The sequence below is a fragment of the Mytilus edulis genome, chromosome 4, assembly GCF_963676685.1.
Source record: "Mytilus edulis chromosome 4, xbMytEdul2.2, whole genome shotgun sequence".
Taxonomy (NCBI): Eukaryota; Metazoa; Mollusca; class Bivalvia; order Mytilida; family Mytilidae; genus Mytilus; species Mytilus edulis.
This window is the reverse complement of record NC_092347.1, coordinates 10,493,152-10,508,476: the sequence shown is the minus strand read 5'-3', so window position 1 is coordinate 10,508,476 and position 15,325 is coordinate 10,493,152. Positions and strand designations below refer to the sequence as shown.

The following is a 15,325-nucleotide window of genomic DNA, read 5'->3' as shown; positions in this document are numbered from 1 at the left end:
CACCATCACCAAAACACAATTTTGTCATGAATCCATCCTCTTCCTTTGTTTAATATTCATAAAGACCAAGGTGAGCGACACAGGCTCTTTAGAGCCTCTAGTTATTCATACAAATTCTGTTGAATGAAATAAATTAGACATTAAATCAAAGAAAATGCTTATATTAAGTTGTTGTGAAAAACCGTTACTTAATTATCTTTAAAAAAAAACATATCACCAGATCACATTAATGCTAAACTATATTTTTATTGCCTTTAATTTTGTCTGATCTGCACATGTTCACAGTAGTATTAGATCTAGATCTTTTCATCTTAAAACATTTGTGCTACTTTATTACTTATTGGGTTAATGCATATTCTGTCTGATTTATGTTATTAATATTCTGTACTTGACAATTATAGGACAAATTATTTTTATTTCCATTGCACTTAAATCAGTCTGATAAATGGTTTCTAAACAACATTTTTGTCTTGTATAATTTGTTAGGTATTCAGTAATGCTTTCTCCATCCTCCCCTGCAAATATCTGAAGATAAGGTTAATTTATTTATTCAATTTTATGTAAATATTTACTTTCATACAATTTATAGCAATTACCTGCATTCTTATTAAGAATAGACTGCAATAAAAGTGCAACTATTGTAGTCTGTGTCACTCTGACCAACTTATTTCCCTGTCAGGATTTTTACCTTGCTACTGGGTCACATGTCTAGCAACTGATCAGGCTCTGACACATTGGACATCTGAACAAAGACTTATCTTTAACTAATTTCTTATTTGACCCCAGTTAACTTTGTACAAACAAAATATTTCAGACTTTCTAAATTCTGCATTCTAAAATACAAGTCGATTTTGAACAGGTATTATTGATGTTCAGTTGAAAATCAATGATGTAAAAAAGGGGATGGGGTAGAAAGAGGGACACACTGAAAAACAAGTGAGGGGCTTAGCAGACTAAAACTAAGAAAATGCTTAAAAATAAATAAATGACCTGGGGCACCCTCCCTCCCCTTTGTCTCATTATCAATGCTATTTTAAGTCAGGCTCAGAAAGATGCTCTTAATGTTTGAAATTTCTTCTATTGAAATAATTTGACTTATATATATTTTCGGCATAAATGTCATGCTGAGCTATTTAAATTGAAATTAGTTATCTTAGATTAAGAGTCTTTTATCTTACAAGTTGTGGAAGAAGAATTAGTTTACTCGTGATTTCTAGCTTAAGAACTAATTTGTACTGTTATAAGTGGTAACACCTTACCAACTGCTAAATATGTATGAGTTAATGGTATTATACAGTCGTGCAGTAACAGTCTACCCTATTTACAGCACAATGCCCCAGATAATTTACTCAATATGTTTGGTAAAAGTTAAAAAACAATGTGGGTAGGGTGAGAATATCATACATACACCAAGTCAATTGACAAATTTTGCTTTAAAATAAAAAAATTAAAAGAATTACAAAGTCATTATGTTCTTCACCATATTCATGACATTACAATTCTCTAGACAAATTATATTTTTAACAAGACTTTTTAACATGGAATTGATATTAAACAACATATCTATGTAGCAGACACTTTTAACCCTGTGGTTTTCACACTTTGATGGTATGTGTTACAATGTGGTTAACAACTAATAAAACATTATGCATTGCAGTAACTTATCAACAATTAAACTGTTAACAGTTCCTTTCTTCTTAGCATTATTTATACTTTTATGGGCATGTAGTGCAGGAGATGATTAATTTATCTGTCTGAAACTATATTTAGGTTTTGTTCCAGACTTTATTGAAAAGACAAGTGAACAAAATTGACAAGATATTTATAGATATGGTAGAAAGGGAAAAAATATTTCTAATGAATTATAAATGCAATTTAAACCTCTTTTATCCTCAATTGGCATTACAGTTGTCTTAATAAACTGACATAAATAATATTTCTAGAAAGCAAAACAGTTAAGATAATTTTAAAAATATTTTTTTTAATGATTTTTTTTTTATTAAAACTTGCCCTCCTTCTAATAATCAGGTGTTTAAAAAAGATATATAGGAAAATAGTTTAGTATGATTTTTATACTGGTCAGATCAGAAGATGTTACAAAGTGATGATACAACAAGAAATATAGCCTACATTTGTCAATACAGCATATATATACACTAGTAAAAAGTGAAATAACAAAAATTCCAAACTCCAAGGAAAATGCAAAATGGAAAGTCCCTAAGCAAATGGGAAATTCAAAAATCAAACAAATGGATAACAACTGTCATATTCCTTACTTAGAACAGGCATTTTCTTATGTAGAAAATGGTGGATTAAACCTGTTTTCATCGCTAGTTAAACCTCTCACTTGTATGGCAAGTGAGAGGTTTAACTAGCATAAAGTTCTATTATATTGACAATGATGTGTGAACAAGACAAACTGACATAATAGGAAAAATGTAAAAAAATGGGAGCAAGTCAGTCAGCATATATATATTGAAGTTTTTCATGACCTTGACTGGCTATACAGCCCTTGTACAAATAGTAGCCTGTATTATTAATCCAAGGAGGTTAAATGACCTTCTTGATTAATTATAAACATTTAATTACATAGATGCAAAAATCACTTTTTTAATACCTTGTTACATTTACTTACAAACAAGTACCTTCACATTTTATGTATTTACTCATTGACAATATATTTATTATTAAAGGAGGTAAGTAAATTATGTATGGTCCTCATCCTCATCCTTTGTTTTCTGATGGATAGTTGTCACATTGTCAATCAAAACACATCACGTTTATTTCATGTACAGAAAAAAATGATGAAATTTTGTATTTATCTTTTTTAGATGCAGAGTTTATTTTATCAGAATTATAAAGAAGAGAAAGGATCATTTAAAACAACCCTTAAAGACAAATCAGTGAGGAAAGCATTAACTCTACACTCTATAAAGGATCCACAACAGCAGTACAGAATACAGAATTATCTTCATTCCTCACATATACAAGATCTCCATCAGAAAGAGCTTTATTTACAAAGAGAGATAACTCAAATTGAACAAAATTTGGGCATTTTGAAACCAACTGATAGTATCACAAGACAAGGGATGATGCCTTCATTGACTAAATATAAGCCAAAAGTAAGAGATGAGGTGTTGACATGGGACTTCCTGTCCAAATCTATTATGTCTCATCATAATCTAAATCCTAAACGTGGTATAAATAAACCATTAAAACATGCTTTAGAAGACAATATTAATCAAGTTTTACAAATCATGAACAAAAATGCACGACAGAAAGGGAGGACAATAGACTATAAAGATTTATGGTATGGATATCGTAGAGTTAGTCCTCTTTATGGCGCTGACTATATTTTAGATCTATTACTTACATACAGGAAGCATAAGGGTAGAAAAATGACAGTCCCAGTAAGAAGGCATGCATATCTTCATCAGACATTTGGAGAGGTAGAATTCATTGAGGATCCTACGACAGCTTCCTCAAACATTGAGCACAAAGCATCAAATTCACCATTTACATTCAGTAGTTTAGGTAAAGGTGGAAAATCATCAGAAATCATTCATTTCATTTTGCCACTGGCTGGCAAAGTTCCCGTATTTAAAAGATTTATGCAAAACTATGAGGAAGTATGTCTCAAAACCAAAGAAGCCACACAGCTTCACATTGTTGTGTTCAATAGTGAGTCAGATTCATCATCAATTAAATCACTGATCAGTATTGTTGGTCAATACCAAAAAAGGTACGGTGGTGCGGACATTGAAGTCATCTATGCTGATGGTCCCTTTGCCAGGGCGAGGGCTTTGGATCTTGGAATGTCTCAGTTGAATGAGGACTCTCTTCTTTTCTTCATAGATGTAGACATTTTATTTGGTAGAGAAGCGTTGTCAAGAATACGTTATAATACAATTAAAGATATACAAGTGTATTATCCTATAGTCTTTAGTCAATATGATCCATCGTTAATATGTTCAAATTCAAACTCATGTGACATTAAGTGGACCAATTTCACATCAGATCTTGGATATTGGAGAAGCTTCGGTTATGGCATTGTTAGTACCTACAAAAGAGATCTTATATCTGTTGGTGGGTTAGACACGTCAATCAAAGGATGGGGAAAAGAAGATGTTGACCTTTATACAAAGTTTGTTGAAAGTAATTTAACGTTATATCGTAGCATAGATCCCCGGTTAGTCCATGCATTCCATCAGGTCATCTGCGATGCTAAACTGAATGATGTACAGTATCAAATGTGTATAGGATCAAAAGCATCTAGTTTTGGATCGCAATGGCAGCTTTCTAATATTGTATATAGTTTACCAAACGTTTTAGACAAGAAAGATGGAAGGAGATAATATTGAGTTGTTTTATTAGAAATTTATTGTTATTTTTTTTAAGGATTTTTAGCAATTTTTATTTCATTGTCATTTTTCACACATGTATACATTCAATTAATATATTTTGTTATGTAAAAAAACATATATGTGAAAATGTGATGATGCATACAGGCTTATGTATTTTTGAAAAAGTAATTTTAAATAATATTGTTTATTTACCATCCAGCATTATCAGTATTTTATCCATCAAAATGTGTATAATAATGTTGTATGATATCACTTCTTTTGTAAATACATGTGTTTTTGTAAACATGGTAAATACATGTGTTTCTGTCATGGTTGATATTTTTATATCATAGCCAAATGTGGTGTATAATGGTTAGTATGCACGAAGCTGCCAAATTATTTTTATTATATTTATTTAATTGTTGAAATATTTTTTATAGTTTGTAGATGATAGTATGTCATTTATAAGAAGGCTTTAATACTATTTTTGATGCTGACACTATCCTTTTGAAATTAAAATTTGTGACTTTACAGATACAATTTACCAACCGTCTTCAAATTGTTCATAACTTAGAAAGCTGACTGACTGGCCTGATTCAGTCCCGCTTCAGTGATTCCCTATTTAATCAACCAAATTTTTTTCCCCTGGATCTGCCTATGCCAAATTTCACTGTAGGAGTAGGCAACTGTAAAGTGTAAGGCAAAGAGACATTTACATTGAGATGATTGACTTGTTTTCCATACTCATGATGGAGTTCAGTCAAACTTTTATCTAATATCAAAACTCTTATGAACAATATTATCAATTCACCAAGTATTTGATTTTCATTATATTTTATTTCTTTTCAACGTCATAATATTTTGGATGATATTCTCCTTACTATTTGATTGACTACACTATGATTGTGTGGTAATTATAAAGTTACATATTATTCACACCATCAGTTTTTATTTTCCATTTTGGGACCCTCAGTGCCTTTAATCTGTATATGTACAGTGAAGTTGGGATTTATTTAGATTGTGTAGTTGCTAGAGCTAGACCAGTTTACCATATGATAGTGTGCATCATGGGAAATAAGTAACTGTTAAATTTTAAATACTGTTCAATTTTATTAAGTTTTCTATTCTTTGACTCAGAAGACATACATGTAGTTAGTTTAAATTTTGAAATAATTGTTCATTTTAAATGTACACTGCTTGGCTTTTAAAAAAAACATTAGATGGATAAAGATAGCCATTTTATTTTTCCGAGAAATTGCAATGCAATATTGAATAATCAGGAAATATACTGGCTGCATGCTGTGATCAGTTTGATAGGACAAACAGTTTATGGATGACATACCAATTAAAACAGTTTATATTTATTTACAACCATATTCTAAAGAAACTGAGACTGGTTTTAAAACTGTCTTATTTAAAACCAAAAATTAGTTGTATACATAGCATCATGTCATGTCAGTGAAATGTCTTGAATAATTGTAATGATTATTTACCAAAAAACAATTGAATTTGATGTGAGAGATTTCTACAATGATCATGATGATTCAAAGCTTGTACATGTGTGTTTGTAAATACAATTGTTTTAATGTGTATGTGTATGTGTGTTTTAGTCAATGCTGTGCATTTGTGTCATGTATAGTATTGTATTGCATAAAGTTTTTTAATTTGTAGACCAAGTATGGTTGTATAAATTAGTAACATGACCTTTACAGAAAGTATATTTTTAATAACGTTTAATTTTTATGAATCAATTTTCTTTATTGTTAATTGTTCATGGTAGTGTTACTCTTCTAACCTGTTTATAAAATATGAATTGTTGAAATCATACTGAATATTCATGAAATATTTCCCATTGGATATAGGCAAATAACAATCAATTATTATTCATTGAAAATAATTCAAAGAATTAAAACAAAGTATCTGAAAGCATTGGTTGACATTTTGAGAACGTTGACTTTAATTTCTTATACATGTATTGTTTTTACCTTGTCACATAGGTTTTAGTCTTTTCTTCCTGAAGTCTTTTTTTTTTTTTTAATTGTTTTTCCTGTCCATGTAGTTGTGTGATAGCCTTTTAAATCAAAAGCTTCCAATTAAATCAAATAGATTTGTATGTATTGATAGCCTTATAGTGAGAACCAAAATTGGTATCAGCTTTATAAAATGAATTTATATACATTCACCTTGCATGAATTTTTGATAGTTTTTAACCATGCAAAAATTGTCTGTTTTTCAATTTGTTATTTTTTACATAAAGATTTTACTGCAATCTTCCAGCATATATCATTAACTAGCTAAATATATAGTGATCAGATGTTTCACCTTTTCAGTTTTCTTTTCAATTATATTTACAAATTTTTAAAAACATATGAGGTATTTTAGAAATGAGACTGAATGATTTGTTACAGGTCCCTTTATTTTCATTTGTAAATTTGACATAGGGTAAACAATATGTCTATTGTATAAGACTTTGTTAACCTTAAGATGATTTTTTGATTCTCTGTGTTTTTAGGTTGCTGTCTCATTGACATTTCCCACATCATCTTTTTATGCCACCAATGCTAAGTGAAAAAGGCTTTATTTTTTGCCCTAGTCTGTCTGTATGTCAATTTATATGCATGTCCCTAAAATTGGTTTCCCTTCTCCAACTTTACTTTGCCTCTACTTAATGTTATGAAATTTATACATAATGCTAAATTCCATCAAGCACAGATCAATTCATATGCAGGGCATATCACTTCTAAAGCAGGGCTTCCAAAAAATATTTGAGCCAGCCGGACATTTTATGTCTGATCCCGATTTTAATCCCTAAGACTAAGTCACAAAAGGCATTTTAAATAAATTATGGTAATCAGATGGCCATCCCAATGATTGACATTAGATTAAAAAAAACCGCTATTACACTTTACTTTGATATGAATTTGATGTTCTGATGTAAACTGTTAAATTGGCAGTGCATCATTCAAAGTGTGCACATCATTGTGCTTATATCTGCCTTTATAGACTTTTTATTTGTGCAAAATGATGTTGTCAAAAACTTTACTTTCGCTTTTAAACCGGATGTTGACATGACAATGGTAAAACATGGACCATACACAGATACGTAAAATCCGTGTACGTTTTTAAAGCATGACTGAGTGAAGAAGCTCTTTCCACATTATTATTTGAACAAAATACGTCAATTGAACTTAAGATACAGGTTTCAATGATGATATTAGCATTTTTGAAGAAATGTAGGATGCATAATTAAACTTTCTACCTGTGCACATGCGCACATGTGTTCTAGTTCATACTACGTAGTTCTGACGATTTTTAATTTAAAACCTCTTTAAATTTTTCATTAAATCATGTTTATAAATGTATTTCTTATAATTTTAATCTTTTAGACTAAATCAATTAGATACAAACAGCTGAAATGTTAAAAAATGATTCTTTATAGACCGATCAATTTATACGATGTCTTCTTCCAAAACAACAAAAAAGTGAAAAAGTATATTTAAACAAAACGCATTTGACTAACAGGTCAAACAACTGATGGTCTTTAACCCTGCTGTACGATGTCCGGTACTGAAAATAGTTTACCTGTTACCTGAACAGGTAGATTTCAGGGTTCACTGATTTCAGCTGTCCAACAACTAATTAGCCTTGATTAAAATTAGAAAATATTGAAGTAGGGGTTGTTTTGATAGTAATTAATCATCATGTCACTTTTATGACCGGAAATGTGTGGCTGTTAAAGTCAAAATATTGGGTCAAAAAGATGGTGAATTATATAAATTATGTAAAAATGACCGAAAAAGCCATGATATCTAAAAAGAAATTTAAGACCGTTTCATGCTTTTTCCAGCCGGACTTTTACCGGACATTATACAATTGTCCGGAATATATGACCGTTTTGGAAGCCTTGTTCTAAAGTTCTTGAGTTATGTCCCTTTATAATCGCTGAATTTACAGTAGATTTAATTACAGGATATCTTTAATTAGTAACGTAACGGTACCCAAATTGCACCTATTTAGCAAAACTAGCAGCGAAAATCTTACAAGATTTCATAGAGACTAAACCATTTGTATTTTTATGATTTGATACTAAGCACATCTTTCAACATAGGTAAAACTATTTAGATATGCACAAAACGTTCACAGTATTTATCAACAGATGAAGTATTTACTGAAAAAGCAAAATGTACTGAAACGTCGCCATGCGACGTCATCAAAACGTCATCTTTTTAAAATGAGCAAATACAATATGTTACAAGTATCCATTTAAAAAATAATGAAGAGTAAGCATGGACTAATATCCAATTGTTCAAAATATTTGAAGAAATTAAACAAAAGCTCTGTTATTATACTTTTGACGATGTGAATTTAAGCATGGATGCAATTTGGGTACTCCTCATTTCAGAATCACTGATGGTTTGGAGGTCAGTTTAGACCAATTTTTCTATGATTCCATATATAATAAAAATCAAATTGGTGTACCTTTATAATAAAGAAGGATACGGCTACAAAATAAACACAGAATGGACATTTTTGTCTTTATCATAAAAAAACGTAGATGAAAAAACTGTCAAAATTGGTGCAATTTGGGTACCGTCACGTTATATAAAAATACATCAAACACTTTTATGAGAGAGAAATCAAAAAATCTGTTTCATTGTTTATTCTAAGCCTGGTTGTTAGAACAAGTTGTATAGATGTTTCTATATAATTACAATTTTGAAGCTGTGTGCAATGCTCTATACCATTTTGTAGATTTTAAATTGAAATATCCCACCAAAGTATTTTTTAGATGATAATTCTTTAGACCCTCTCTGTGATAGATGAATTGCATGAATCTTATTTAATTGTATACATGAACTTACTAGTTTTTAAAAGTCTTTTATCATCCTCAATGTTTTCTACTGTAAAATTATGCTATCCTTCATTCATTGATCATCAATATGAACTTGTATACAAATATATGTACATGTATTTGATTCCTTTCTTTTTTTTACCAGAACAATCATTTAATGGACATTACATGAAGAAAAGGGCACAAAATCTGTTTGTTTTCCTCTTTTACTTGTCTTCTCAGTCTTAATAAGGTGAACATTCTGATTTGTAATATTGAAATAAAAATACTGCCATAAAAATTCAATCTGTTATCAGAAAGAATTGCTTATCATTTTTCATGCTCTTCAATATTATGCATTAAACGTTAACAAATTAATGTAACATCATTGTTTAATCATTATCCAGTGCTTTAGCTAGCTGACATGTTGTTTAAGCGAAAACGTAATTCATTAATAATTAGATTAATTTAAATATCGATTGTAAGAAATACAACATTATTAACTTAAATTTCTAAATGTAAGATCACATATTATGATAATCGATATGATTAGGTTCTATATAAGTATCTAATTAAAGGGAGATAACTTCTTCTTTAGAGGTTACAAAATTTGAAAACTAGGTGCATCTTATTTTAATTTAATTTTAGTGATGTCCATCATTATGATAATATTTAATTTTGCCATTATAGTTTTCAATATGGTATGGCATGTGTTTGAGTATGCTTACAATCAATTTTAGTCACAGGATTTTTTGTGAAATGTAGGCCTTATAAATTATGCATATTGTAAACTAAGATTCTTGATTAAACCAGTGCAATGATGTTTTATGTAAATTATAATTTAGCTAGTGTGAATCTCACTAAATGTTGGCATTATAAGTTATGTGATGACCATGGAATAATATTGCAAGTTTAACGGCTAACATATATTGCTGTTTTTATTTTATTTTTTACCACATGCTATTTATTACAATCTTCCACATGCTTCTTCATGTCAAGTTGTCCACCTCAGAAATAATCATCCTTAATTACTTTTATTTTTAGGTAAACCTTTTGCTTCAACAGTAATTTTAAACTCATGGTCAGCCTATATCATTTGATTACAACTAAAACACTTATACATCCAGACATTAGGTGGAAATTAAAACAACAAATGTTATTTTTAGATGTTTATCCATACAGAAGATGATAAATCAAACCTTATATAAATCACTGAATATTTACAAATGTCTTTAACTGTGTATAATGTTTACCATATTTCAGCAGTGTGAGATTCATATTTGTGATATTCTGCTGAATAAAGAATTTATTTTAGCAATTCATGTTAGTTTCATTTTCTAGTCTAACATTTTTTGTTTCAACTAACGATGAACTTAGGTGAGGTTCAGGAATTTTGTCAAATGTTCAGACTTCCTTGTTTTGTTCCTACAATACAGTGTAAAATATTTTCCTTCATAACACCTATTTTTTGTTTTTCTTAAAATAGTCAAAAAGCGAGACATAGGTATGCTGTTTCCGGCGTTGGCGGTAACGGCAAAGTCGACACTGTATTAGTTTGTGATTAGGTTTATTTTATAGTGAACCACTAGTGGTAGGTCAATGATATTTGGTATGCAGTTGTATTAGCATTGGCACATCTCAGTACCATAGAGATTATTTGACCCCTTTTTTATTGACTTTGAAATTTTGCCTTGTTTTCATGTATTAGTTTGTGTTTAGGTTTGTTTAAAGAGAACTACTTCTGATAAGTCAATGGTATTTGGTATGTAGTTGTATTAGCATTGGCACATCTCATTTCCATGGAGATTGTTTAGCCATGTTCCTTCAGTTATGGTTCATTGTCTTTGAATATTTGCAAAACTTTCATGTTAAAGTGTTGCTATTAAATTTCAACATTTGCATTATCTAAATTATAAAAATGCGAGACATATCTCTGTGATAACAGTTTATCTTTTCATATAAGACTTCAATAGCTCATAAAAGGTTTTTTACTTAAAGAGGGGCGAAAGATACCAGAGAAACAGTCCAATGCATAAATCGAAAATAAACTGACAACACCATGGCTAAATATGAAGAACACTAACAGATAACTAATAGTACACAAGAAACAACATAGAAAACTGAAAACTGAGCAACACGAACCCAACAAAAAACTGGGGGCGATCTCAGGTGCTCCGGAAGGGTAAGTAGATCTTGCTCGACATGTGGCACCAGTCGTGTTGCTCATGCTATGACAAACCCAGTAAATAGTCTAATTCGGAAGGTCACATTCAAGAAAAGGGAAGGGGGTTGTAGTTACGACGCAAGAAACATATCCGATATCATCTGTGAAACGGTTATTCCATAATAATTTTAAGCAGATTGCAGATTGTAGATTTCTTTCCTGTCAATTTGAGACCCATGTAATACCAATGCAAATATAAGGTTAAAGTCTTGAATCAGCCTATTCTTGCCATTTTTGAAAAAAAATATTTTTTCCTTTATAACTAATGCTCTTTTGTGGCTTTGTACTTTATTACTATTTTGGTCTGAGCGTCACTGTTGAGTCTTATGTAAACGAAACGCGCGTCTTGCGTATTAAATTATAATCCTGGTACCTTTTATAACAATTTACACCACTTGGTCGATGTCACTGGTGGTGGATGTTTCCCCCCCCCCCCCAGGGTATCACCAGACCTGTAGTCGCCACTTCAGTGTTGACATGAATATCAACTATATGGTCATTTTTATAAATTTCCTGTTTACAAAACTATGAATGTTTCGAAAACTAAGGATTTTCTTATCCCAGGCATAGAGTACCTTTACCTTGGCACAACTTTTTGGAATTTTGAGTCCACAATGCTCTTCAGCTTTGTACTTGTTTGGCTTGATTACTATTTCATTCTGAGCGTCACTGATGAGTCTAATGTACTGAGCAGAAACACGCGTCTGGCGTATTAAATTATAATCCTAGTACTTTTGATAACTATTTACGATCATTGACTGTTGGTATCAATTTAAAAAAAAAAAATTCACATAAGTACATTATTAATAATTATGTGATTGAATAACACCAAATTTGCAAAATAAAATCCAAAGAAAGAGGGATTCCTCTGTCCCCCCTCCTTGTAGATCTGCCTATGATAATCATATGAAAAACATGTGATATTAGTATAAATGGAAAAATTATATGCCAAGGCTATTACAAATTGAATTTCATTGAGAAGCTTTTTTTTAATTGACAAATTCGCAACCTAATAAATTGTTGACGCTGCTGACATCCAAAACACAACACCAGTCTTGCTTCAGTAATTTCGCATGCAATGCCAAAAAAACAAACAAATAGCATTATTCCTTGTTTTAGTGACTTGCACAAAATCCCTAGATGAACAACAGATCAGAAACAATCAAAAACCAAGAAACCTTCAAGGATGTTAATATCACATGTTTTTCATTATGATTATCATAGGCAGATCAGATACAATCAAAAACCAAGAAAACTTGAAGGATTCTTTGGATTTTATTTTGCAAATATAGTGTTATTCAATCACATATATATTAAAGTGTAATAATTGATATACCTGCCCTGAAATTTTCAGATGAATCGAACAACCCATTGGTTGCTACCCCTTTTAAAATTGGTAATTTTAATGAAATTTTGCCGTTTTTGGTTATTATCTTGAATATTATTATATATAAAGATAAACTGTAAAACAGCAATTTTGTTTCGCAAAGTAAGATCTACAAATAAGTCAATTGACCAAAATGGTCAGTTGACCCATTCATGAGTTATTGCCCTTTATAGTATATTTTACCAATTTTTCGTAAATTTTTGTAATCTTTTACAAAAATCTTCTCCTCTGAAACTTCTAGGATAAAATGTAACCAAACTTGTACACAATCATCATAAGAGTATCTAGTTTTAAAAATGTGTCCGATGACCCTACCCGCGAACCAAGATGGCAGACATGGTTAAAACAGTACATAGGGTAAAATGCATTTTTGGTTCATAAATATCTCTGAAACTGAAGCAAATCTTGTGACAAAAATGTGCACCAGATTTAGATATATCTGCCCTGAAATTTTCAGACAAATCTGACAACCAGTTGTTGGGTTGCTGCCCCTGAGTAAGTAATTATGGAAACTTTGCAGTTTTTTGCTATTATCTTAGATATTATTATAGTATCTAATGGTATCTTATACTATAAATTATGATTTTACATGATTTCCAAAGCATTAGTAAATAGAGGTGAGCGACACAGGCTCTTTAGAGCCTATAGTTTGTCTCGCTTGACGGAGTCAAAGAGCTAGATAAAGGTATGTTGTTTCCGGCGTCGGCGACGGCGACAGTGGCGGCGGCGTCAACGATGTATTAGTTTGTGATTAGGTCTACTTTTTGGTGAAGAACAAGTGGTAAGTCAAAAATATTCGGTATCCAGTTGTATAAGTATCGGCACATCTCACTACCTTGGATATTATTTGACCTTGCCCCATCAGTGTTGGTCTATTGACTTTGAAATTATTTCTATGTTTTCATGGATTAGTTTGTGATTAGGTCAGTTTATATGGAACCACTAGTGATAAAAGAGGGACGAAAGATACCGGAGGTACAGTCAAACTCATAAATCGAAAAGTGAAGATAGTTGTATAAGCATTAGGACACCTCATTTCCATTGAGATTATTTGACATCGCCCCCTCAGTCATGGTTTATTGACTTTGAGATTTTGCTTAGTTTACATATATTAGTTTGTGTTTAGGTTTGTTTAAAGGGAACAACTTATGACAAGTCAATATTATTTGGTATGCAGTGTTATCAGCATTTACACATCTCATTTCCATTGAGATAGTTTGGCCATGTCCTTTCAGTCATGGTTCATTGACTTTGAATATATGCAAAACTTGCATGTTAAAGTGTTTCTATTTTAATTTCAACATTTGCATTATCGAAATTACAAGAAAGCGAGACATATATCTGTGATAACAGTTTATGTTGCTATGTTGAAGGCCTATGTGCATACATCTGTTCATAAAACAGTAAAATTCAACATGAAATATTGATTATTAGACTTCAGATAACAGTTGTTTTGATCCAAATGCCGTAGCAGAGGGACCATTAGGTTTTACCCCCTTCTCACCTGTACGTCCGTCCATACGTTTTGTCCGTCCCAAATTGGTTTTAGCTCTCTCCTTTTAGTTTGACCGAACCAAATGTTATGACACTTATACACAATGATACCTACCACAAAACATAGATAATGTTTGATTTGGGTGGCGTCATTTTTACCTTTCTAGAGTTATGCCCTTTTACAAATACCTTCTGTTCTCTAACTTAAGTTTGACTCAACGAAATGCTATAAATCTCATACACAATGTTTATTACTGAAACACACAGATCAAGTTTGAGTTTGTGTGGCACCAGTTTTGCCTTGCTAGAGTTATACTCCTTTACAAATGAGGAAATTGCAGCATTTTTACGTTTCAGTTCTTCAACTTTAGTTTGCCTCAACCGAATGTAATGAATCTTTTACACTATGCTAATTACCACAAAAACAGATTCAGTCGGATTTCTTGTGGCGCATATATTTACCGTTCTAAAGTAATGCTCCTTTACAAATGGGAAAATTGGAGAATTTTTCGTTTCTGTTTTCTAACGTAAGTTAGTCAGTTATAAAAATCAAACCATTTTCCCTTCTAAAACGACAGCCAGGAGAAACTTATACTCAAATTATGTTCCTATTAGAGCTTTCTTACAAATTGACGAAAGGTACGAACGAACTTAAAGGGAGCACGTATTTCATTTCCACAATAACAGTTAAAAGAGTCTTTGTTTTATCCAGTAAAACAGCATTCTTTTCTAAACCAAGTTTATTTTTCAAAAATAATAATATTGCAAATAATACACGATTTTAATATAATCAAACAGAGAAAAATAGTGTCAAATACACTTACGTCCGATACGTTACTTCCGTAAACCACGAGTACACACATTTCAGCGGGAATTTTTTAAGCACGAGTTTCACGATTAACTTTTCAATGGCATTATTGAAGTACGTTAGATTCACATTTATTTTTATTTTGTATAGTCACTTTCAGCAAATTGTCAAAGTGGAATATCGAGATTTGATAAAAAAAAAAATGATGCTATAATGTTTTTAAAAAGTAATGTTGAAT

At 31.0% G+C, this 15,325-nt stretch overlaps 1 protein-coding gene across 1 annotated transcript in view; it reads left to right on the top strand.

The window, feature by feature from the left end:
- LOC139518922 (chondroitin sulfate synthase 1-like) overlaps positions 1–10,492 on the top strand; it is a 30,331-nt gene extending 19,839 nt beyond the window's left edge. Inside the window, exon 3 of the mRNA XM_071310610.1 lies at positions 2,832–10,492. Within this exon, the coding sequence (XP_071166711.1) occupies positions 2,832–4,355 (1,524 nt within the window). The 3' untranslated portion in view covers positions 4,356–10,492. The remainder of the gene's footprint in view (positions 1–2,831) is intronic.
- The last annotated feature ends 4,833 nt before the right edge of the window (positions 10,493–15,325 follow it).